We start from the raw sequence: 26183 nt of genomic DNA, 5'->3' as shown, positions 1-26183 counted from the left end.
GAAGTGGAGCTGAAAGATGGTAAACTGGATGAATCTGGAATAACCTTCAATCGAAATTTTAGTTTCGCATTCATCCAGATCAATAAATTAATTTTTAACAACCTCACAATTTCCTTTCCATTGATGAATAAACTGTTGCCATTTATGTCACTGTCTCAAGTGAGGAGCATTAGCTTAATTTCATCCACTATAGAAGATGTCCAACCGTTGCTATATCCAGCCCTACATGTCAGATCTAAAATTCGAGACTTTCAACTGAACAAGTTAACAGTGGACCCCTCACTCCTCCAGCCCTCCTTCCAGGTGCTCCACCGTTGGCTGTTTGGCTCCCTGGAATCTCTTAGTCTTGTTGATTCTGGCTTGGCTGAGATTGAGTGCTACTGGGCTGGAATGTTAGGGAACCTGACTCATCTGGATCTGTCGGGGAACCCCCTCACTTGGACCAGCCTGCAGAGCATATCACAATGCTCCTCTCTTTCATTCAAGCACCTCACATCTTTCCGTCTGAGTGGCAGCAACTTAACTTCCCTCCAGCCTCTCTGCACGCTCCTGAGTCTCACCCCTGCCCTCGCTGAACTTGATGTCAGCAGAAATAATTTCTCCATCTTCCACTATCCACACTGCCTCCAAGAGGTGACAACGCTCAGGGTGCTCAATCTATCTCACTCAGGGATCACTGAGGTTAACTCATTATTCTCTACATCTCTGGAAGAGCTGGATCTTAGCTATAATTCTTTGGAAGTATTCAATAACACACTGCAGGCCCTGAAAAAGCTTGATTTGTCTAACAACCGCCTCAAACGTCTCCCTTCTCTGGCAGGCCTGTCCCAGCTTCTGGAGCTAAGGGTGGATAATAACCAGCTAACCATCTTGATACATGAGACAGGGAACAGTTTGAGCTCACTGGAGCAGCTGGATATCCTCCATGCGGGTAGGAACCCCTATCAGTGTGACTGTGACCTGAAAGAGACTGTCACCTTCCTGAACACATACACTGTGTATGTGGAGGACTGGCCAAAAGAATTTGGGTGTGCCACTCCAGTAACACAGCATGGGACTCCTGTAATGAATTTGCCTCTTGAAATGTGTGTAAATTCTCCCAACGGGACACCCCACCACAGCTCTCCTCTCTGTTTGATGGTGTTTATTGGTGTATTGTCACGACTGATTTCTTTTCGTTAATGTTTGCTGTAAACATGCCAAGGTTGTTTCTGGCCATTTTTCTCTCCCTCTTGTATCTGGTTTGTTCCTTGTTTGTCTGTCACTGGTTGTGTCTCTGGCAGATGCTCACCCGTTGCCAATCAATCCACCCACCTGCAACTTATCCATTAGTCAAGACTCAACAGTATATCTACCCTGACTCCAAACTCCACTCTTCATCAGTTCATCTATGAGGTAACATTCAGACCAATCCTGTTCACTAGTTCAGTGCTTTCTCTACGTGTTTTCTACTGATTTTGATCGCTCATCTAATCCACATCTTCCTGTCCCTCAGGTGTACGTCAGCCCGCCTTCCAGCCCCACAGTTCAGTCTCTTCTTGCCTGCTCACTTCACCACAACCTCGAGCCCAGTTCCATTCACGCCTACATGCTCCATCGCTGCCGCAGCTGAGACTCCACCTTCAATTACCTTGTGTTTCAATATACACTGTTTCACTGTTGATTCCCCATCTGTATTTTGCTTCTGAGTCCGCTATTAGAAAACCTAACAAAACATCATTGTTTGTAATAAAATGGAAAATTAATAAAGAATAAACCAGTTCTGTGACTTTTCCATGATTCAAAATGACCTAGTTAGGATGGTTATTCCTCAGTTTTGACCTCTCTGTCCATCCTGGTAACCGTAACCTGATCACTTAGACCAGTGAAAGTAGATTCTGTCTCATTAATAATTCAGCTCAGTGTAATGAAATCCAGGTGACCGAACAGCTATGGTAGACATAAGCACAGGATGGACACTGGGAACATGAATGCACCTGTAAGTACCAATTCTTTTAACAACCGTTACATTGTGAAATGACAAAAAATAGAATTTAAGTGAATGAAGACTGGCAGGTGGTGATCTCTGACTGATCTCCATCTTTCTGCAGCTGTTTGAGGGAGGTGAAACAGTGAAAGTCGGTGTTGTACTTACTACAGTTCCAGGTAAAGCAAGAGGGAAAATGTAAAATCTATAAATCTTCTATGGTATCATGGAGAGATGTGTTTCTATATTCAATGTCAGGGGTTTTCAAAGTCTGTGACTGTGGGCCTCCTCAGACAAAGCTTCGGAAAAAGGCCACCCCTCTACCCTATCAGTCTACTTGAATAGTTCTGCTCAGTTCCTGGATGCCTGGATGGGATCATGATTATAATATTTGATCCCATAGACACTCAACAATTGAGCCAAGATAACCTAACATTGCTGTTTAACATAACTTCAGACTACACCAAATACATGAAGAAGTCTGTCCTAAGGCAATTATTAGTGTCTGACTCTGGGAAAACTCCCCAGATTGACTATCTCTGAACTGGCTCTTTAACCAAATCACACATATTAAGGCTATTCTACATGACCTCACTGATAACTTATGTAATAACTAATGTAATATTTTTTCCATTCACTGAGCCTCCCCTGTTTGGAGTCCCCCTGGGGAAGCTCGCCTCTCACTTTAAAAACTTCTGTTCTGTATCTTTTTGTGCACTCAGAGGGTAAAAATTGTGTAGTTACTGGTGAAGATGGACATACTGTGACCTACATATCAGGGAAGGATAAGGTAAAAAAAAAAAAAAAAAGGTCAAGTCACTGTCACCATTTAGTTTTTTGCTCTGCAGGCTCTAAATCCTGTATGTGTTTCTCAACAGGAAAAAAAGTTCTTATTTGACCAAGTTGTGACTGATGACAGCATACAGGTACAGAAGACCTTCTGACCTCTGATTTATACCAATGTGTTTTTATTTTTTATTTGAGTTACTCCACAAAGCCTCTCTACTGCCTCAAACTACAGAATATGGTGATGTCTAGAAGCTGAAAGTCTGAATATTAATCTGCAGAATTTCCACTCTGAGCTCCTGCAGCCTCTCACTGAGTCCATATCTAGTGGTTATAATGGAGCGCTGCTGATATGTGGAGCCTCCACTGAGAGGATGAGCACTCTGATTGACCACAGTATCATCAAACAGGTGGAGACCAAAACAAAACCACAACCAATACTGACAATTTTTATATATTCTTACTGTTAATCTTTACTCTGATTGCAGGTTTTGACAAATCTGTTTAGTCACATGTCATCACAAGTGAAAGAGAAATTGCTCATCTCTGTGTCATTCCTTCAGGTTCGCCCTTTAATTAACAACATAATCACAAATCATAATAGGCACAATATGATAAAGGATAACTTTAGATGTTTTTTGATGTCAGTTTCATCCAGATGGCTGTGCCGTGGATCTCCTTAGACTCAGCAGACAGACTCTAAAACTTGTGATGCACCCAGTCCTTGGAAGGTGATTTCATGCAGTAATAATAAATACATATTGAAATGCTTTATGCAGGGAACACTTAAATTTCACGTGCACCTGTTTGTCCCAGTCTTATAGGAGGTTTAAGTGAGGTGTGTGTGGACTCGGCAGAGGAGGCATATACTCTTTATGAAACATGCAGAGAAACACTGAAGGCCAGTGCAGGCTCCATTACCAGTAGGTAGGTCACATAAACTCTTATTATGTAATCCATTTACTGAATAACCTTGAATGGTTAAACACAATGGAACTAAGTGTCGTACTCTTGGATTGCGGTTACCTGTTTATGGCGTGTGTTTCTCACAGATGTAGTTCCCTGTTCTTAGTGACTGTTGAGAGAAAATACCATGCCGAGGAAGTAGAGTCTGAGGTCTGCCGCAGCAGACTGCAGCTGTTCAGCCTGACAGGAGGAGCCGGCATGACTGACCTCCGAGGGTCAGTTATACAGCAAGCTATCCATTACATGGGAAAGAGGCACTAAAAATAATTTTCTAATGTTGAGCTACGTATTTAAAAACTGTTCTGTCTGTGGGAACCATCAGGCTCATTGCCAAATACCTGAACAACGGATTGGTACTGAAGTCACTATTATGTCTCTGGTATAACTCTGTCCTGTGAGCTGGTTATATGACTAACAGTCATTCACAACAATCATTCAGGACTTATGAAAAGGGTACAAGGGTATGTATAAGTATAAGCATCAATATAATAAGGAAGGAAGGATGGGCTTTGGTGTTGTGCATGCTGGCTCACTGTTACACAGGCATGGCTTACTGTGACACTTGAATAGACAAGGCCATCTACAATCATTGCAAGGTTTTCTGCTACAAAAAGGCTCTATTTCATTTTTTTCCTATTGTATCAACCACTTCTATGAATCTGGCAGCTTGACCTAAGATTAAAATTAACATATCGTCCACAGTTGTCCTACATAGAGTACGACAATCTTCAACACACCCCGTGTCCAGAATCCATACAACAAAATTATTCTAAGCAGGTTTTAAGTATGTAGTCTGTTCACACTGGAGAGGTGCCAAACAATTACACTCTAAATAGTAAGTATACACACTTGATGAAAACTTAATTTTTAAGTGTGTGTTGAGGTACTCATTGCAGAGCTACTAAGAGCTAGAAAACATTCAAACTAAGTGTTAATAGTGGTGCAACAGCTCCAGTAACACATCAGAAAGCAAAAAATAACTAAGCTACTGAATAATAAAAACATTTTGCTGCCACTTTGTGAGGTTAGCAATAACATCCTAAAGTGGCTGTTTGACTGGTACTCATCATTTCCTGTTAGTATATGACAGTAAAGTATTGATTTCTTGTATATACGTGCAAAAACAGGATATAATAAAGATTAGTACTACAAAGTGTATATATTAAGTTTGTTATACATACAGATATGTTATAATTGTACACAGCTTCAACTTCTAACATGTACAGATGATTTTTCCAGCCTGTTGTCTCATCACATACAGTTTTGATGACCAAAGAGCAAAACTCTGAACATATAGGAATATTAAAATACCATATAACTGGACTGGTAGCAGCATTTTGTAATCCATAGTGTGTGTTGGACTCAGCCATAACAGCTGATTACTTTCCAGAGTCAGCCCACTGATGAAAGTTCTGGACCAAATCCAACTTGAGACCACAACAACTGACAAGCTCCTGCCTTTCCTCCTAAATGACGCCTTAACAGGAAACAGTAAGACGGTTCTTATCTACTGTATCCACCCTCAAGGTAAGATCCACTTGTCCTAAACACACCATCTTAATCAAAGCTTAATCCTTTAAAATAAAAGTGGGTGACTTATTGATGCAAAACTGACTCTCCTCCTCATGTGGGTCTTTTAGATGACGAGACACCCTCTGCTTTAGCATTGGCCCAAAAAGTGAGTAGTTTGGTAACTAAGGCTGCTATTGGTTGCTGGTGTCCGAGGGCAGCTGAGCAAGAGATCAGAGATTGCATCATGGATGTAAGAAACGCAATGATGTCACAGGGGGAAAATACAGTGCACAACACCTACAGGCTAGCAGAGCTGGTCCAAAACCTGCAGGTACATTTTTTCGGATGACACTGATACTAAACAGCATCTGCTTTAGGGACTATACTGAGTACATAACTGAAACACATCCTGTGATCTCTCAAACAGATTGTGAAAGATCAGTCATGGGAGAAGAGGAGGGAAAAGTCACAGAAGATGAAAGACAAAATTAAGGTTTTAACAGATGTGAACAGATTACTTTTCCACACAAGTTTGGCAAAGGATAACAAACAGACAAAAAAGCGTGTTTTTCCAACATGATGAAGTGAACACCATGTTTTGCATTTGCTTTGGCAGAGCTGTCAGTCCCTGAATAGCAATTGGCACTTTACTGGAGATCACAGCGTTAATCACAGAGAGAGTACAGACGCCTTAAAATATTTACAGGAACAGTTGAGACAGGAAATGGAAGATCACATCAAAGGTAATATGCTTGATTTAAAAAAAATAAAAGTGGACTCTTATATATAGGGAAACCCATGACTTGTATTATGTGTGTGTTCTTCATGTCCTCAGAGGGTAAAGGGAATGTGGAGAAAGTCCAGGAGAGGGTAGTGAGAATAAATCAGCTGAGGGAGACTCTCGGAGAGGAAACATCGAAAAATGGGGCTGCTGCTGAGAAATCTGACCTCTGCCATCAAGTATCTAAATCTTGCCATTTTTAACTATACAGAACACCCATGCATCTGACTGACTGTGTACAAGGCTTTGTGCATACCCTGTTAAACATATAGATAAGATTTATGTGAGTGACAGCCGGCAACCCACAATAAGACGTTTATTTTGTCAGTTTAATGATCAGTCTCAGTTGGAGTACAGCAAAGCCCTGGAGCGGAGGAGGCAACTTAAAGAGGACCATGGGAGATTAATTCAGGAAGAGGTGGAGACGATGCAGCGAGACTTGGCACAGCAGCAGCTACCAGTAAGATAATGAGATACACTGTTGTTTAACATTATTCAGTTTGTGATCTATCTTAGCAGAGGGTGCTGAGTCAGTTCAAATTAATACAACGCTGGATTTATTGTGCAGAGTGGAAACCACTGCATTTGCAACTTAATTCCGTTATTCCTTTGCATTTTTTATGGTTTCATTTATTCCTCTGCTAGACAGAGGACCCCCAGAGAGAGCTGCGGGTGCTGACCAGAGAGAGGCGGGTCTTGGTGCTGCAGATAGAAACCCTGCGCGCTGAGGCCCAGCAGGCTGAGAGAGACCTGCAGGATCAATATCACAGACACCAAGCAGAGCTACATTGTCTGAGGGAGGAGAGCCTGCAGGTGAGAGTTTTTTTGGGTCAGTGAGAGAACACTGACTCAAGTAATAATACATTTTCATTAATTAGTTTGGCTTTTGCTGATCTCTTTTGAAGCAGTGTAATGGAATTAAATGTCATATTGATTTAAAGTTGTTCTATGCTTGAAATCAGGGATGGCTACTGAGAACTTTGAGCTCTGTAGAAAGTAAGAGTGATTCAGTCTGCATATGGACAGTTAATGTGTTTGCATGCGTTTTGCTAATCAGAACACCTGGGTCAGTATGTATGAAGCTGCACAGGGTAAGATTTTGGTCTAAAGTATGTTGAAATTCTAAGAATGAGGCCGTTTTACACTTAGTCTCAGATTTAAGAACGATGCATAACATTTTCTAAGTTTCAAAAATTGGTCTCAGCTCCCAAATAATTTAACAGAGCTCCACAGGTCTCCTTGGTCAGGAATAGGAGTTAGGAGTATGCAGCAGTATTTTGTGTATGATGGTAAATTAGTACGGTGCCCCAATACTCACACTCCTAAACATGAAAATACAATCAAATGTTTACATATGCATTCCTCATGTGCACAGTAAACACAATAATATCAATATATAAAATATTCAATACATATAATAAAGGTCCAATGTTGAAGATTTAGTGGCATCTAGTGGTGAGGTTGCTGATTGCAACCAACTGAATACCCCTCCCGTCATCCTCCTGCACATGTAGAATCTATGGTGGCCGTGGAAGAAGTACTGCTCCATATGAGGGCTCATGCTAAAACATGATTCTGATTTTTAGGTGATTATACACTTATTAAAACATACTTATGAATATCATATTCTATTTCCGCCAGATGCCACACACTGCACCTTTAACTGAGCTCAGAAATACAAGAATTCTGGAGAGTTTTAGAGACATTTAATGACAATACACTTGACAACATTTTTAAATGCAAATGTTTCATTTTTAGGTCAATCTCTATTATCTCAGTGATGTTTTTTTAGTATCCTACTATCATTTCTGGTGTTTACAGCATGTAAAATAACATTATTTTCAACATAACTATTGGGGAAATATCTTCAATAAGCTTTCATCTTACATGGCTCAATATACTGAAATCTTACTCATGACAATGTCTGCATAAAGCTTGATCATTGACATGATGCAGCTCTGACACATCTCCTCTGGAGTCCCAGTATTGACTGATTCAGTGCCTGGAGGCAACATAATTATAGTCCATATTTTACCACACTGACGGGTCACTGCAGTTTGAAACATTTCTGTCAGGTTTACGTAAACCGGCCTTGACATCAAGTAAGTCTTTTTTTTAAAAAATGTTTATTAAATCTGAAAATGGAACAGCAACGGGTGCAATAAAACAAACTGAATTTTGTGAGTGCCACCTTGTATCAGGGACACAGACTCTACATACCATCAGGAAAAAGAGGTTGTTCGTAATAGATGTCTGATACAAAAAACCCTCAATTTGTTCATTGAACAGCTTTTGGGCCAAATATTTAAATAAAGGAAGCATATCTGACTTCCATCTTCCTGCATCACCCCTGTCTTTATTCAATTAACTCCCTTTCTGCTCATCAGGTGTTCAGCGTGTTTCGTCAGGTATGCGAGGAGCAGAGGAAGATGTCAGAGGGCAGATATAGAAGTGTGCTCCTGGAGGCTGTGCAGGATGCGGTTTACCTGTCTGCCCAGAACCAGCAGCTGCAGGCTGACAATAAACAGCTACACAAAGGTCAGTATATGTTTCTCAACCTCTACCAGACTTGAGGTTATACTACAGATAAAGCTTAACCTCTAAAGTTGAATGTGAGATGATAGTTCCTTCCACCTGCATGTTAACTTCTTCTACTTGTCTTTACAGCACTGGGAGAGTTAAAGGACGCTCTAGCTGTGCGAGGTGATCCTAAAGCTTAACTGTTATCCCAACAGCAATGAATATATGATGATAAGATGTTTATGAATTAGTGTGTAAGTCATGAGAAATAAAACTGTTTAAACAATTTATTAGTTACCACACAGTTACCACACAGAATAACACTTTTATTTTATCTTTGATTATTATTCTTGGTAGAGAATGTGATAAAAAACACCAAGATGACAATAGCAGCATTCATCAGAAATGTGTAACTGAAAGATATCATTATCTTTACTTGCATTATTATTTGAATGTACTTGCAATACTGTAATAAACTTATAAACTGGACCTTTAAATGTGATGCAGATGATCAAATAATGCTTCAGCTGACATGATATGGTAATATGGTTACAAAATTTCCACATGTTGGATTTTGGATGAAAAATGAGACTAAAAAAGGCAGATAGACAGAAGGCAGAAAACAAAATCACATTTGAAACTAAATCTCAAGAACTGGGAGACGAACAGTTTGTAATGGGAGTTCGTTTATGGTCAGTTGATCCTTGTGATTTGTTTGGTGAAGACTCTACTATCTGTAATAAAGGTAAGCTGCCAGTCCAATCATAGAAACTGGTAGGAGGAAAAAAGGAGTGAGCTGCAGCCCTAAGATGGCCCAGGACAACAGAGCATTAACCAGCATGGAGCAGGAAATGACAAACAGTCTGGTGATCCCGCTGCCATGCTTTAGCACCACAGACATCAGGAGTCCGTTAGCTGCCTGCCCTGCTATAATCGCCCAAACCACCCCTGAGTATCCCTCCAGAAAGGTCTTTTCACTTGTTACAGCGGAGAAGGAGGACAGCCCGTTGATGGCCACACCAAACATATAGAGGTAGAGATTCTGCAAGCTGAGGGGCAGCTTCTGGCTCTTCAGCACCCTCTCTGTGTAAACTGCTGCCAGCCCTGAAACAAAGCAGTACACCAGCACAAGGAAAAGCCCCCAAGCTGTGATATGAAGCCTTGGACCTTGCTCCACTTCATCTCTGTCAGGATCTCCTAGATCCAGACTGCTGTAGCTGTGGCACACCCCAGCTCCCATGAGGAGCCCCAGAGCTAACCACTGACCACGCCTGAGCCTCTTGCCCAGGCAAAAGGAGTACAGCAGGGCAGTGGAGGCAATTTTTAGGTTGCTGAGGACTTGGTATGAGCTTGGGTCCATGTAGTCCTGCATGACAACTACCAGGTTGTTGTTGAGGGCGTAAAGTATGGCAGGGACGGCATACGGAGCCACAAGGACTAGAGGTGGAGGAGCATGTAAGGCGGATATACCCCCAGTTAGAACAAGAGTTGCCAGAGAGATCAGGAGTTTGATTAATTCAATCATGACGACACATGAGGAGGGGTCGAAAGGGACTTGACCGTTTACTTTGGTCAGGGTGATGAGTGGTGCATGAGAGCCATAGATGAGGACCATCAGGACCAAGAGGACGCCCCACTGAAGCCTCTTAACACACTTTCTCTTGTACTTCACTGGGGAAGAGGTCCCCACATTCTGGATCACAATCATCCTCAATGATGCAAAATGAACACTTTTCAATTCCTAACAAATCTGAATACTAGCTATAGTGCAAAAACTCCTTATTTTAGGCTAATCTATTTAATCTTATAAAGCTCAACCATTTAAATATCAATTATAAAATACTTAGATACATAATTCTCTGTATGACAATAAAAGGTGTGGGACACATTTGCAGGAATTACTGCCTGTTTTACACATGACCAATTCAAAACAAAACTAAAACAAGTTATGAAATTTAAGGGACCAAACCTTAAAACCTTTCAGTCTTACATCTTGTGTCAACTTTGAACAGAAACAAGTGAAAATGAAGAGCTGTTTTTAAGTGAATCTGAAACTTACACAAAAATACAAACAAAAAAAAGAGAAAGAAAGTCTTTCAGTCTGAGTCCCATGTGAAATTCCAGTTATATCATGTCCATAGTTCACTCTACACAGAAATCTTGAAGGTTGTTCTGTAATAGGCCGCTCACAAACCAGCAGCTGCAGCAGTGTTTGTTTTGGTTGTGCCCGTTGTACAACTGGCAAGACTAGCAGTCTGCCCAAATTACTTTGGTCCTTTTTTCAAGTTGTTCATATAATCTTTCACAGTCCTTTCAATGTTGGGCACTTGATAGCTCTGTGCTGCATAGATGCCAGTGATTGTTCCCAGCAGCACTCCCAGGATGGCAGAGGAGCGTAGCTTAGCCACCACATAGCCAGCCAGGAAGCCCTTTAGAAATGGAGATCCCAACACTGAGCCTCCCTACAAGAGCAAGACAGAGTTTACAGCACTGTCCCATCACAGGAAAGGACAGATGGCTAAATAATCCCAACTAGAGCTGCAGTGATTACTGATTACTGTTTTAAGTCATTTTATAAGAAAAAAAGTCAAATTTTCTGGTTCCAATTTCTCAAATGTGAATCTCTCACTGCTCACTCTTGAAAGGGAGATTTTAAATCAATGAGACTTTAACCTAGTTAAATAAAGGCTAAAGAGGGTATATATTGTCAGTGGTAAAACATCATATTACCAATAATACAACAACAAAAATTAATCACAAGAGGGTAGATAAGACAGTCCTAAGACAAAACTAAGCAAAGCGCAAATATATAACAGTGAAAGAGCATTTAAATTAAATATATAAAATACATGATCTCATATTGTGTGATTCTCTTTGTTCTTTTAGTTCATCACCTTCAGTCAGGAGAAATATGTTTTAATTTCATTATATATATATATATATATATATATATATATATATTCCTCATGAGAATAAGATTAATTGCATTTACCATCAAAACTATAACTGAAAAAAAAAAAACATCCGAGGTTGGTAGAGGAGGGGAACATCTGACTTGTGACTTGATGTCCTCATATGGTCAGCTATAAGGAGCACAATGATAACTTACCTGAGGGATTCCCACGGAGACTTCGCTCTCCACTCGCCTCTGGATCTCTTCCAGCTGGTTTTTGAGCTGTGTCAGATCTTTCAACTGTTTCAGTGGATCCTAAAATAGAAAACGTATTTCACATTTGAATTAAGAAAGTGGCAATTCCGACTTTGATGTCAATTAGGATAGCTAACGATGCTATACAACACGGCATAAAATCTTTAAGTTACTGATATAATTTGGCATAAAGTCCTTCGCTGACAGAACAGTTAAATGAGAATTAAATAGTTCAGTTTAAGTTTGCTGGCTAGCTGTTAGCACCATAACTTAGCCAGATCAAGTGAGCGTAAGGAGAGTATATCGCTACAGAAACGTTCATTTTAGCAAAGCGCAAACAGCTACTGAGAGGGTTTCTTTGGGCTACTCTAGCAGCTGCTGTCATCTGACCAGACACGTGAAAATAATACAATTACAGCCAGAGCACAGTAAGACACTCACCTTGTCATTTGCCATCTTTGCTCTGTGGGGTTATCAGTGTTCGGCTCATACGCCTGGGCGGCTTATTTTGGCTGGTGCGATTAGTTTGGTCTGGGTATGTAGCGGTGTGTTTACGGCCCCGCGGATAGTTGAAAAATACACCCGGGCACAGGCCACAGCGACAGTAACAAAACAACTAGAACTTGTTTTGCCACTGCTGCCTTCTCCTTTGTGTAGTTAGACGTGTGTTTTAATGTCTCTGTCCTATGATTAAATGTGTAACGTTTAGTTAGCAGTAGCTTTTTAGCAGTATTCTTTAAGAGGGTAGATCTGTTTTAGTATAAAACGTCATCCTTCCGATTGAATAGAAACCCCCTTTTAGCTGTTAAAGAATCATATAAAGAGAAAAAAACTTTGACCATAATTGAAACGGTGACTAGTTTACGGAATGAGCTTTATGTCACTTAACCACTGATTCTTTTCATGCAATCAGTGGACTGTACGGAGTACTTGAACTGCACCTATCTGTATTCCGAAGGTCTACAGGACGCAAGCGTTACCTTCACGTGTCAAAAACGTCTACCGTGATTGGTCCATCCTTGTTTATTCCGCCATTTGATTGGTTTAGGACCATAGCAACAAACCGCCATGTAATGTATTTTCTTCCACAAATCGACGACAAATGGAGATACTTTACAGACATTTATGCGTCGCGAATTTCAGGTTTGATATGAAGCATAGACACATTTTAGTATTGGTTACCGTCTGTACTATGTCCGACTTTTTTGGCGTCTTTTAAAGGTCTTTCTGAGCAGTTTGTAGAACCTCGGCCCGTCGAAGTTAAGGCTTCAATAAGGAGGCATTTCATTGGATAACCCACTGACCGTACAAGCAGTATAAACACACGCCATTAAAGCTGCGTTTAACCAGTGTTTTTAACATGTTAGCGCTTTATTGCCCCTTCAACGAGTCCTTCGCATGTCCTCGTATGTCTAGTATAATGTTATTATGATCAACACACTGTCCTGCTATGTCTCTGTTTGCACAGAGTACCAGCCCAGTTACGCTGTCCTACTTTAAGTGGCTTTTTATTAGACAAACATTGCAAAGTATCTTTATTTGCCTCTCATCAGTTGAGATTTACCCACTGAGCTATCCTAAACTGCAGAAATGCAGTGCTTTCATCACAACACAGAAGAGTGGCGTTGCACAATTATGCTTTACTGCTGCACCACTGTAACATTTACTAATTATGGTGTTAAATGCATATTATCATGTAATGTTATATGAATACAGTCTCCAGTTTTTATCGTAATTTTTTGCTCACCTCACTTCAGTTAAAACTATTGTATTCTAATACAACACCACCTCATAAACCCTTCAAGAAGATTCTTGAACTACAAACTAATGTCATACTATTTTTCAGACTGGTCCGTAGATCCTAGGAAATCATGGAGAAAGTGAAGTTGTATGAGGTGGTGAAAGTGACTGACGAAGGGGAGAGCTGCTACAACCAAATGGAAGTGACTCCTCCAAGAAAGAGGAAAAGCAAAGCTCAGGAAGACAATGTGGAGAAACCTAAGAAACCCAGGTAATTTACATAGCCCAAAGGACTTTGACGCACTGCTGTCAAAATCTCACAGAATTAAGAAACAGACTGAGCCTACAATTCTGGCCCATTGTCACGTACTGACTGTAGACATGTTATCTGTCTGTTTTAGGTCTGCCTACCTGCTATACTACTTTGATGTCCATCAGATTATGCAACAAGAAATCCCTAATCTGCCACAGTCAGAGATCAACAAGCGTATCAGTGAGAGCTGGAAAAGGCTCAGCGTAGCTGAGAAAAGCTACTACCTAGAGAAGGCCAAATCGGAGAAAGACGGCATAGATACAGTAAGCTACATCCTTGACTCTTTTTTTAGTTTGTTTTTATCTAGGTGACTGAAAATTCATGGCGATTATACACTCATTGGCCACTTCACGCGTGTTCCTAATATTTTGCACCCCTCATGTATGTTAATGGAGTGGACAAAACATTAGGAACACCATTCAGCATAATGCATTCCAGTTCACCACCATCACACACTACGACCTCAATAATAAACATAAAGTGTAATTATCACTTTTCTGACTATGTCAACAAAAACTTGAAATGTATACAATTTGTAAAAGTAAAAATCATGGCAGGGCTGTTGTATTGGATTTCATAAGAGTGCGCAGGTGTAGCTAATGAAATGTATATATTCAGAATAAAACTTCCTGATTAAACTTCACAACTATTCAGAATATTAATTCCTCATTTAAAAATCAGAAAAACTTGCCTGTTCTAAAGAAATTTAAGTTTGTTCATATGGACCAATTCAAAAGATGAAAATGTGTCACACAAATACTCAATGGGCCCGATGCAAGAAACACTCGTATGTACAGATTTGTTCTGCAAATCATGCATACGAGTGATTTACGAGGATTTGCCGCATTCACCATTTCTCATATTTTGGATTTTCTCTTAGGTACGTACAAAATTTACAAGTGGTGCAGACCTGTCATCAATTAATGAACACATAACACCTCTACATGGGTATCAAGACCAAACAACACTGTATGGTAGCCTACAACACAGCCAAGAACGGTACGGTAGCTATACTTTGTGGAGTGATGTAAACTATTTTAGTTTATCAGCACAAATACACAGAGAGGTCGAGCTGTTGAACTGTTACCCTCATTTCCAACTTCTTCTGCCGGCTTGTCCTGCGTTGTCAGACCGAGTGATAGCAGGTCTGTGCTGACAGCAGTCCGGCAGCAGGTGTAACATCAGCGGTTGTCACTAACATTTGTGGTAGAAGACGCCGCTAGCTCTGGTCTTCAGAGTCAACTGACTTGGATTTTTCTTTTTAATTGTATGCTGACTACCACTTAACAGAGAAATTAATAATGTTGATTCGCAGGCTGAGCGTTTATTATATTGTCAGTATTTTAGAGACCCCTCCGCCAAAAAAATCACAAATCAGGGGAGCTCATGTCTTATTGAGGAGAGCCAAGCTCCCCCTGGCTCCCCTGTAGTTCACACCCTGGCTCATGGATTATGTCCCGTTCATCGAATTGCACTGATCCATTATCATGATGACATTACTCTGTCTGCAAAAGTATTAGGCTATTTAGTATAAAGTAGTAGGCTATTTAACAATTTAAGTAGATATATCAGTCATTTAAATTGACAATTGAAACCATGATATAATGCATGCTTATATAATTCTAATTATATATATTATATAAATATTAACAGCTGAAACTACAAAGCGACTTGTCCACAGTTACTTTTCCACAACTCAAACTGACTATTTATTAATTACTTTTATTCATTTAATTGAAATATTGGTGATTGAAGTTATATTTTAGCTCCCTGGCTGATGACACCCCGAAGGAGATGTTTTTGGCATCTAATTCATGTCAAATCATTTTTGTATTTATTTCTGTGACAGTACGCGCAACAGCCGAGACAGCATTCACAGCACGTGTAATTTTTCCTCATTCTTTGGCTTTCTCTGGACTTTAATCCCACCACTTACACACTAAATAATAATATGTGTTTCTGAGAGCGGGACCTCAGTCTGAGAGCTCGTAAAGTTCTTCTTCTTAGTCTTTAGTGCCATTTTCATGAATGGAGCTTCTCCACAACCTGCCGGTCGCCTGACCGTATATGGTTTTTTGGGGGGCGTCATTCATGTTAATTTACTATTCTCGGGAACGCGCATTCATTTACAACAGGTCGGATACATCATATTCAAGAATGTCATTTACGACTGTTTCCTGGTGATACGAGTGTTTGATGAATCCGACGCGGCACCCTTGTAAGTTCCAAGTCATGAAGAAATACGACAGATTTAAGAAAAAAATACGAACATGTTTTTGCATCTGGCCCATTGAGAGTACTTTCCATGTGAATCTGAATCATGGTTTGTTACCCATTAAAACACAAAATAATTTAATTTAAGATCACTGATCACGTTAATCAAAAAGTACCCAACAATGAGTTATTACAGATTACAGGGACTCTCATTTTCATCTGCTAAACTCTCCTGGTTAATATATATAAAATGTTGTGTCAGTAGGATGCACAGCCATAAATTAATAATGGTGCTAACAGGTTTTCATAAGATAGAGCTTTAGCTTTAGCTTTTCTTTATGATTATGCACTGCAGAGCACTCACGCTGTCAACTGGATTGATTTCAGTTGTAATGAATACATTTGGCTCATGTAATTACAGACAAAATCAGAGTGAAGTGACCCAGCCATTAGCCTCAATTATCATAGCAGAGGAGCTTTGTCATCTGCACCAGCCTAATGTACGTACTAGTGTATAGTACAATTGTTTCACAGTTACTCTATGAAAAAGTCTCTCCATGGCTTTTTTCTCTCAGTCCTCTCTCAGTCCCTCCAAAGACCTGCCAGGCTTCCGCAAGATCCTCCCCAGAGCCAGCTACTTCCTCTTGGCTAAAGGCTGCTCCTCGAATCACCAGCCAGGATTCTCTCAGCCAGAGGTCTGCGTGGAGTCTCTTGATCCTCCAGTGGAGGGAGGTTTGCCCTCTGCCTCTCTCACCCAAGAGCCTCAGTTTCAACCTCTCAACTTGGCTGGTGAAGTAGAACTTTCCGAGCAGCTTATTGTTGTCAATGATGTAGCAGAGGAAACGGCAGCGGCGTCTCATCCCACGACCTTACAAGGAAACCCACCTTCTTCTTCCTCCTCCGTCTCCTCCAAAGCCCCGGCTTCCACAGATGCCCAAGTCTCACAGAGCGCTGCTAACCATAAAGCAAACAAGGTCACACTGAAAGGAAATGAGACAAGAGTTGCTGGTGGCGGTTATGGCGGGGCAATGATGCAGCAAATACAGGGGGAAACGGCACAGATGGTTGCCATCATACCCACCCAGGTAAGAATTTAATGTCCTTCTAACAGATGCTGTAGCAGACCATTTAAAACACAGTGTTTTTACTAATGCAGTGACACATTTCTTTCCTCATGTCACTTCAGAACCTGCTGGAGCCCAAGTCTTTGGCAGGTGTCAGCTCTGTGGGCCCAGTAATGATGGTCTCTGTAGGAGCCAGTGCAGAACGAATTGCTAATCCTTCGTATAAAATGGTAAGCACCCACACTTTCCATCCAGCTTAGAAAAGTCAATACTAAATTAGTAAGCACAGAATACACAGAAAAAAGTCAAAATCACACGTGTGGCTGTGGTAAAAAGAGTTGATAGACAGGAATTTATACGTTTGCCTGTTTGTTGCAGTCTGTGAAGACATACACCAGAAGAGGTCGAGGGAGGTGTCTAAATCCTGGCTGTTCGTTTGTGTATGTTACCCGCCACAAACCACCGACATGCCCTGAATGTGGGAGCCACCTTGGTGGCAAATGGATACCTGCTGTAAGTATCAAGACATATATGCATAACTGTTTTGTGATGTTGAATCTTTCATGAACATACAGAGGTTATGATTCAGGTTTCTCTTTTTTCCGTAAATGTTATTAAGACCTGCCATTTAGGTTAAGTAATTTTGGCTGCATTTATATATCAGGGAAAGAAAACAAAAGAGAAAGAAGCTGCATCCAAGCAATTGCCAGAGAAAGCTGAAACCAAGTCTAAGGAAAGCTGCCAACCTACATTGCCCTGTGCTCAGGATGGGAATGCTGATATCACTAAAACAAACACCACTGGGAGTGAAAAAGAAGGGCAAGTTCAACGGTGTGCCAAAAAGCAGTGTGCAGTTCCAGCTGTAAAACCACCAGAGGGCAGCAGCACCAAATCACAGGAACAAACAGAGTGAGCGTCCATTGAGTTTCTGTTAGGAAGTTTTTTGAATTTTTGCATATCATTAACAGTAAATACACACAGTGGCCTTCTTAAAGTGATTTTACTAAATGTTTTTATCATAAGTTTGACAACAGTGTGTATGAGAGTCAACATACTTTCCCTCTCTCACTGAATAGGCAACTGAAAGACAGTGCGCAAGGTGTGATAGCCCATAGTCAAAGCAGAAGCAGTGCAGCTGTGCCGAAGAGACCTGTAAGACCCATCCTCCCTGCCTATTATAGCACAGGTGAGATAAAACATACGGCTCACAGGTAATGTTCCGTTGCAGTGTTAAAATAGACCATGCTAATATGAATGAACTAATTGCTTGTATCTGTATTTCCAGGCCGTGCATTGTTCCAGATCATAACTGTCCCACCTGACAAAGGAAAATTTCCGACTGCGAACAACAATAAATCCTCCTCTGGTATTGTGCATCATTTGCGTTTTGCTTTTTAATGAGACTTCATTAAATGTGTTCTTTTTGGTCCTAGCTTGCTTACAGTTTGATTGTATGTTCATTCAGTGCTTACCACTCGCAAGTGCAGACCACTATGAATGTATTTGGTTACACTCAGAGGAAGTGAGATGTCTGTAGAGGTGACTGTACCTTCTGAGGTTTTTGCTCTCTGATGAGGTTGCGGGGGCTTTTTTTTTCTTTTTGTAACCGCAGTTCCTCGAGAGAGTTTCACAGGTCTCAAACCCAGCACCTTAAAACAGCTTGGCCAGGCAGTCACAACCACAGCCAAGCAGGTAAAAACACAAACACACACAAATAGATAATAAAGCTACAAATTTCATTAGGTGTCCTTACTCAGTGTATGTATTTTTTTCATAGGATCCTCCGATTGCAGCAGAAGGAAGTCAGCCTGTTGCTTCACTGACTGATAGGGGAGTGAATATCGTGTCAGTCGTGCCTTTCAAACAGCACACAGTCTCCAACTTTGTTAGTATATTTCTGTTTCTTGTTTAAATTTAGCTTGCTTGAATTTAGAGTTTTACTGCTGTGTCTTAATGAAATTCTTCAGTGTTTTCCTGCAAAATAATTTAATCTGTTTAATTTTTTGATAAATTGGTCTTCTTTCTTCTCTTAGGATTTGGGACTGTCTACAGCTCGAGGCAGGGGTCGCTGTAAGAACCCATTCTGTGACTATATGTATAAAAACAGACACAAACCTGCCGTGTGCCCTAAATGTGGCTGCGAGCTGACGCAGAGGAACGCCAAAGGAACAAAGGTGAACGCTTACTTCCTTCACATACTGTAGGATTACTGTAATCTCCAGCTGTTTCTCTGACCTCTTGACCTCCTTTTTGAGTCTCAACACAAACTTGAGCAGTTGCCTTTTAGCAATCATAAATCTTGGTCTGTAATGTGAAGTCATTCATCTTTGCAGTTTTCAGAATTGGTGTCATCTTTTTTCGTCCTTAATAGTCTGTTTCTTCTCTCTTTATGTAATTTTTTTTCACTGTATTTCAGGTTCTATTGGGATTTTCTTCTCTTACCAGTTCTAATAACAGGGGTAGCACTGTATTTCCCCCTGCTCATTACTGATTGCTTATTGTTAGATATTTTTTGCTCCTTGTTTGCGCCTTAATTTTTTTTCTGAGGCAATGAGCCACTTTCATTGTGTTGATTATTAAACCTCTCACCTCATCCCTCTTTAAAGTCCATGTAAAGTAAGAATAAATATGTGTTCTGAGTTTGACATACCACAGAAAAGTGTGTTGTTAACCACCCTGCCAAATTTGAAGGATTAAAAAAATCCCCAAATATTTGAAATTAGGCTTCAAAGTTGTGTAAAAATCAGCCTCTGTCTCTGCTCCCAAACGCTGTCAGCGTGCCCGCCAAGTTCGCTGAAACCCCGCCCCCTACCAAATATCACCTGTCAATCAAAGTCACCACCTCTACCAGAAACATGGACGCTACGTCTGAGAGCTTTCTGCGGCTAGCTCGGCGGCTAACTGTAGACTGTAGTAGTAGTAGTGTGCGCTGAATGTATTTATACCGCTACAGCAGCAAAATCATTGTGATTTTGCTGCTGTAGCATAAACCCGCCCACTAAATCCTGAACACAGACATTTTGAAACACAGTTTGTGAAGCTTAGCTCCACAATTCAAATCTAAATGGTTGAAATGCTTTTTGCACATTTAGAAATACATTTATGACCTATTTAATGTGTTTAAAGAAAATGTCTGAATTCACTTTAAAATCTTCAATAATTGAATTTGGATCAATTGTTCTCATATTGACCCTCTTTTGCAGTCTGAGACTCTGCTGGATCCATACCAGGCCCTGACTACTGCTCAGAAAGACCTCCAGCGCCAGTCTACCCTGCAGCTACTGCGCCGTTCCATTCTGATTCCCGAGAGCGAGACTGAGCTCCAGGAGACACTGACCCTCATCCAGGAGCTCAACAGTCTTCAGATCGTCTTGGTTCAGCCAGGGGACCAGGAACAGGAGGATGGCACTGAGGCGGAGACGCTAGTCGAGTCTGGGTGGCCTCAGTTCTATGAATCAGCAGCTACTCACTGTAGCCTGTGTAACTACCCTCTTTTCAAAGGAGATCAGAGGTGAGAAGATAGGAATGGGGATAACGAGGTCTAGATAATTAAACAGACATTTAATCACAAGCTCATCTTCATTTCTGTACTTCTGTTTTTGTATTTCAACACTGTCATGTTGTGTTGATGTCTGGTTTTCTAATGAATGCACTTTTTTGTGCGTATTTGTGTGCACATCGTAGTACTGTTGCAGGACAGGAGGACTGCTGGTTGCTGACTGAGACACTGATCCAGACGGCTTCTCTCCAGCTCAAGGTGTGTCTCAACGTTCAGTGTCTGGCCCTGCACAGCTTCACTGACCTGCATCCAGGTAAACAGCATTTAATTTAATCGTTGACAACAAACCCTTGTGTCTGTTATGTTGTTCATTTTATTCAAACGTGAAGTTCCCCATGGCAGACAGCTCTCTGTTGCCTATGTTTAGTTGACCCTCATTATGTAGTCAGGAGACAGAGTTATCTCAACACAACAGATGAGATTGCGGGTAAACTCTTAGGAATCATGTGTGTGACTTTATCTTACCTTTCAAAATTACAGTCATTGCTATGTGGTTTGATTCTGGCCACAGATCTTTGTTGCATGTTATTCCCCATCTTTCTCTCCCCTTGTTTCCTGTCATTTCTCCAAAATGCCCCCGAAATCTATATATATATATATATATATATATATTAAAACACAATTTGCAGAACCTCTGCTGATTAGAGTAGACCTAAATTTAAGCAAAAGATAATTTTATTCATTTTGGGTATATTCAGGATAATGCTCCTTGGCCAGAAGGGGGCACCTCAACAGTTAATAATGCGTGACCCCCTTTCGTGGCAGTAAACACAGGTCACACGGTTTTACATGCTTAAGGAAAATATCAGCAAATATCAACAGAAGAATTTCAATGAAACCACATCAATGCTTGGTTTATTCTGATATTCAGCTGCTTAATGAGGCAGTACTTAATGGCGTCACTATCATCTCTTTCCGTCCAGGTTTTTACAGGGTTTTCATCATTTTTTTTTGCTTTATTTGCATGAGATAGTATTTTGTCAGTTAGTTAATGGTAACAGTTCTTTCACACATTGTATCAAAGGTGTAAACAGCTGAAGATATTTACGGCTGTGTGACCTACAACCAGCTTTTTCTGTGGATTAAAATGTTGATTTGTTTTGTCTGTTGACAGGTTTGTTCAACATTGGGAACAGACTGCTGGTCAGTATTGATCTGTTCCTGAAGATCAGGGCCAATCTTAAACTGGGCCTCCCACCCTCTCAGGTTGCTAGGACCCTACTGGACCATGTCCCCAATCACCCTGGTAAACACTGTGGATTACTCTGGGACCACAATGATGCTGCCACCATCATAGTTCAATTTAGTCATTTTGAATGGCACTTTTATCACTTCTGTTTACTATCCTGTGTTTTTGTCTTTGCATCAGTCCACGCTCTGAATCCAGATGAGTCATCTCAAATTCAAGAGCTTCTCCTGAGTGGCTACTGGGCCTTTGAGTGTCTGACAGTGCGAGATTACAATGATATGATCTGCGGCATTTGTGGCGTTGCTCCAAAGCTGGAGATCGCACAGAGATACACAAAGAATGTGCTGGAGCTCAAGAATGTGGAGGTGACAAATTCAGACCAAAAGATTGTAATTAAAACACTTATAGAGCTTTTTAGCAGTGATAATGTTTTATTCTTCTCTGTAGTTTACATGGCCTGAGTTTTCAATCTCGGATGAGGTGCACGTGGATGACTTTTGGCTGACCATGGAAAGTGAAGCAATCGAACAGGCAGCTTTCCCCACAGACATCCCCATCACACGGGTAGATGCTTCTATTATTGCTCCCTTCATTCCCCCACTGATGAGGAGCCCCACTGTAATCAACACAGAGAAGGATAAAGTCCTGTCACACACACAGAAGCCCTCAGGTACAAGTGTGTTATAAACTACAACTTAATTTCAGCACTTGTACACATTTATCCTCTTACTGTTAATCCTTGAAAAGGGTTTTCTTTTGAAGTCAGAAATCAGGGAGAAAACTGTCTCCATCCCTGATATGTAATCTTTTGCTCATCTGTTGCAGGAGATCCATCAGTTTTGGTACGTCTCATTCATGACGGTCAGCTGAGACTCGACAAGATTGAAGATCACAGTGACGACGAGCTGAGAACAATACTGGACAGCTGTGGGGTGAACATCACCCCAGGCTCTAACAAGGTGTGCACGTCTGCGCGTGTGTGTTTGTATGTGAGAGACCTGTGCCTTTGTGCTTATTATGCAAGCACGTTTTAGCTTTTTAATGTTAAAGTAAACATGTTGACTGCAAAAAGTTAGCAAAAATACAAGTGTTGCTGTTCAAGCAAACACACCAATCATGTGATAAGTTATTGGTCTACAGCACAGGAAATTCCCTCCCCTGCCCTTTACCCTGAGGCTGATAGTGGTTAAATGTTTCCCTCAAGGGCATTTAAGGAAGATAGTTTGCTTGCTGTGGTGGAAACCTGAAATAGTTTGACAGAATGTTTTCTTAATCATTACTCCATGTTTGTGTTCATCTTATCTTTGCTTACTATAAGATACTCAAAACTGTGTGGGAGTTTGTTTAAATAAAAGCCTCCTTGGTCTCTCCTTCTGTGTTAGAATGAGCTGCTGGCCTCCCTGATCTCCTTGTACACGCTTGTTCATAGTGGTCTCTCCACGGCCCCCCAGCCCCCTCAACACCTCACTGCTGGAAAGCTTACCAAGGTCTGCCCCCACAAGGTAAAAACAGCAGCACAGTCATTGTTTTAACTAGTCATCCTAATTATGAGTTGACTTGCCAGTTCAAAACCAAACCAAAAAGCTCTTTGTGCCAAAAATCTTGTTCAAAATTTAGCATTTTAAACTGAAATTACAAACCAGCCCTACATGAAACACCAAAGTTATGCATGAACTTTTTTAAAGCTTCAAAAGTTTTTATTCATCACACTGAGTCTGTTATTCTGCAAAACTTTAAAAGGGTTTTCAGTGTTCACTTGTCCACATCTGTCCCTTCCCTGTGTTCAGGTGGTCTGTGGCTCTAAGTACTTGGTGAGAGGAGAGACGGCTCGAGACCATGTTGACCTGCTGCTGTCCTCACGCTATTGGCCCCCAGTCTACGTGAATGACTGCGCTCGTCAGGTGGCTCTGTGCACTGACATGCAGTACCCAGAGCTGGCAGCCCAGATGTGGGGCAGGAACCAAGGCTGTTTTTCTGACCCCTTTGAGAAGCCTGTGGTGAGTGATTTCAATCAAATTTAGTTATCTGTTGAGAAACTTTAGTATGTGCTTTTTAAAATGGAAAACAAAATTAATTAAAGACCTTATCAGTATTTTTTTTTGGAACAGATAAATTGTAAGTATATTCAAATATATAATTGAAAAGTAGCTTGAAAAAAAGAAATCTCAGGGTCATTACTGTTTACACACATTAAAGCTATAAAACAGAAAATGGTAAACGTGGATTTACAGGATTTTCTTGTGTTAGTCCATGTCCTAAAAGTTACATTTTAGTTGGATGCATTGCAGTTGAATTTAATCCAAAAATCCACCATCTCTTTTGTTCTTTAGTTTGTGTCGTGCTCTGAGCTGGAGGACCAGCTGTACAGCGCTGACCAGTCGTTGGTGGGAGAGAACCAGCATGTCCACCCCATCACCAAGTCGTCTTCTTGCTGGCTGGTGCATCCTCCTGGAGCGGCTCTGGCCCATGAACCCCTTGCTCCAGAACACTACTCCTTGGCCCTCTGCAGAGACCTGGAGCCCTACATCAGCCTGGTGGCTGAGCTGGAGAGAGAGGAGGAGGAGAAGGAGGAAGGATTAGAACAGGAGAAACAGACAGATGAAGCTGACAAAGACTCCACAGAGAAACCAGAGGACTGTTCCTCAGTGAGCCATGCACGGCAGCAACCTGTGGTTTTCAACAACACAGCCTATTACTACCTTTTCAACCGTCTAGTGGATTTTCTCTCCAGCAGGGACATTGTGAACGAGCAGATCAACCAAGTGGTGAAGGCTTGCCAACCTGGAGAGGTAGTGATTAGAGACGCACTGTACCGACTGGGAGTGGCCCAGATCAACACAGAGAGTGAGGAAGATGAAGGAATGGGTACGGGGGGACAGAAACAAGAGGAGGGGGCAGAGACTACATATGAGGTTATCCTGCCTGAATGAAAGAATATCAGGATGAACAGATGGATTGACATGCAGGCAGAGGGGTGGACTTAATATAAAAATCCCTGACTGAAAAGAGAGGACTGCCCTTAAGAGAGATGAAAGTGCTACCAGAAGGAGAAGAGATGTGGTGTTAACCCTAACCCTAACCCAATGACTATGGAAACTGAATAATGAAGAGTTTTAGTGCTGGACAGTATTTAACTGTTAATAAGGACTGCTAGCCTGTGAGGGAGCATATTTGATCAGCTATACTGAATTTACAGATTGTATATATTGAATATGGATAAAGTGTGTTCATTTTGGCAGAAGTGGACCTTCATGTAAAGTGCAGTTGTCACAAACTAAAGAATTACATTTTAGATTGCAGGTTATAAGGTCATTATAACCATCTCTAAGTCAATGTAAAAATAAATACACAGATAATGGAGACTGTCAAAACTTACCACTTCAAATGACTAAAAGAATGTAAGTATTTGTGTTTTTTAACCAGTAAGTTTCCAAGAGTTAAAGGAAGTGTGTGTGTGTGTGTGTGTGTGTGTGTGTGTGTGTGTGTGTGTGTGTGTGTGTGTGTGTGTGTGTGTGTGTGTGTGTGTGTGTGTGTGTGTGTGTGTGTGTGTGTGTGCGCGCGTGTAATACACTTGAAAGTATAAATCATGTTTTCCTGTTACTTGAAAGAATGTATACAGGGTTTTTAATAACTCAGCTGCTTCTTGCTGGAATATAAATGTTACCCATGCTGTATTTATTGTTGTTTTTTTGCGACAGCTCTGCTTTATGTTTCACACTCTTACCTCTCACTTGTTGCCTTTTGGACTGAGGTTTGCTTTTAAAAGGGGATGATGACATGTGTCTGTCGATTGTACTGTATCTTAATGTGTTGATGAACTCTGTGGCCTTTGTTTTATTTAGGCTCAAAATATCTTTTCAACAGAGACCCAGTCTAGGATGCATTCAATGAATTGTCTCAACTCCAGTTAACCAACTGAGAGCAAACTGAAGATATTTAGAATACCTGCAGCACAAAGTGCGTTAGAAATTAATCTGATGATTGTTTTTTCTTAGTTTGTTAAGACTGGTCACTAGTGTTAAGCTTAATGGTGCACTAACAAGGCTCTTGGAGTGCTGAGGCAGTTGTGTTGAAAATCTGCACATTTACTGAAACCTCAAGTATTCAATAAGGACATCTGTTGGTCAAAAGAAATTACAGCAGCCAAGTGTATTGTAAATAAAGAAAATGTTGCAATGTCTGCAATAGTTGGAGCTGTAAATTAAACTGCTGATGCAACAAATAAATATAAATAGACTTTGCGATAAAGTGATTAAGCTTCTTTTAACTGGACTTTGACCACAAATATAATTTATAACAGCAGTGAAGGGAAAAACACAATCATGTTTAGTCTACTAGAAGTCTTTTCTTATTCATGTCTTCATCAAATCTAACCGACAGAATTACTAACATTCCCGTACCAGTCATGTGGTATGAAAAGTGGCT

At 40.8% G+C, this 26183-nt stretch overlaps 4 protein-coding genes across 5 annotated transcripts; 2 read left to right on the top strand and 2 right to left on the bottom strand.

Moving 5' to 3' along the window:
* The first annotated feature begins 1966 nt into the window (after positions 1-1966).
* Positions 1967-8731, top strand: si:dkey-201i24.3 (kinesin-like protein klp-20). Its single transcript, XM_062425265.1, has 17 exons — positions 1967-1978; positions 2091-2145; positions 2689-2756; positions 2845-2892; positions 3034-3162; positions 3401-3483; positions 3569-3679; positions 3805-3933; positions 5109-5245; positions 5359-5561; positions 5658-5735; positions 5847-5973; positions 6066-6190; positions 6340-6471; positions 6657-6824; positions 8399-8549; positions 8679-8731. The coding sequence occupies exons 1-17, from the start codon at positions 1967-1969 to the stop codon at positions 8729-8731; spliced, it is 1809 nt and encodes a 602-aa protein (XP_062281249.1).
* Positions 8732-8804: 73 nt separating this feature from the next.
* On the bottom strand, positions 8805-10280 carry slc35a4 (solute carrier family 35 member A4). Its single transcript, XM_062425707.1, has one exon. The coding sequence runs from the start codon at positions 10237-10239 to the stop codon at positions 9262-9264; it is 978 nt and encodes a 325-aa protein (XP_062281691.1). The 5' UTR covers positions 10240-10280; the 3' UTR covers positions 8805-9261.
* Positions 10281-10789: 509 nt separating this feature from the next.
* LOC133985952 (SLC35A4 upstream open reading frame protein) lies at positions 10790-12135 on the bottom strand. Its single transcript, XM_062425708.1, has 3 exons — positions 12121-12135; positions 11641-11739; positions 10790-10993 (listed from the first exon to the last, which is right to left on the bottom strand). The coding sequence occupies exons 1-3, from the start codon at positions 12133-12135 to the stop codon at positions 10796-10798; spliced, it is 312 nt and encodes a 103-aa protein (XP_062281692.1). The 3' UTR covers positions 10790-10795.
* Positions 12136-12736: 601 nt separating this feature from the next.
* hmgxb3 (HMG box domain containing 3) lies at positions 12737-25954 on the top strand. Of its 2 annotated transcripts, none has more exons than XM_062425705.1 (21): positions 12737-12822; positions 13526-13690; positions 13821-13995; positions 16522-17031; positions 17133-17240; positions 17389-17523; positions 17675-17919; positions 18087-18196; positions 18296-18376; positions 18623-18702; positions 18788-18895; positions 19044-19184; positions 20214-20521; positions 20695-20822; positions 21684-21815; positions 21939-22123; positions 22206-22428; positions 22584-22717; positions 23141-23260; positions 23546-23755; positions 24089-25954. In XM_062425705.1, the coding sequence occupies exons 2-21, from the start codon at positions 13551-13553 to the stop codon at positions 24686-24688; spliced, it is 3873 nt and encodes a 1290-aa protein (XP_062281689.1). In that variant the 5' UTR covers positions 12737-12822; positions 13526-13550; the 3' UTR covers positions 24689-25954. The 2 variants fall into 2 exon arrangements, with proteins under 2 accessions (XP_062281689.1, XP_062281690.1); XM_062425706.1 differs by lacking the exon at positions 12737-12822 and adding an exon at positions 13050-13085.
* Positions 25955-26183: the final 229 nt, after the last annotated feature.

This window comes from Scomber scombrus, chromosome 9 (assembly GCF_963691925.1).
Source record: "Scomber scombrus chromosome 9, fScoSco1.1, whole genome shotgun sequence".
NCBI lineage: Eukaryota > Metazoa > Chordata > Actinopteri > Scombriformes > Scombridae > Scomber > Scomber scombrus.
Note: the sequence above shows the minus strand (reverse complement) of the source record. Positions and strands in the feature narration are given on the sequence as shown.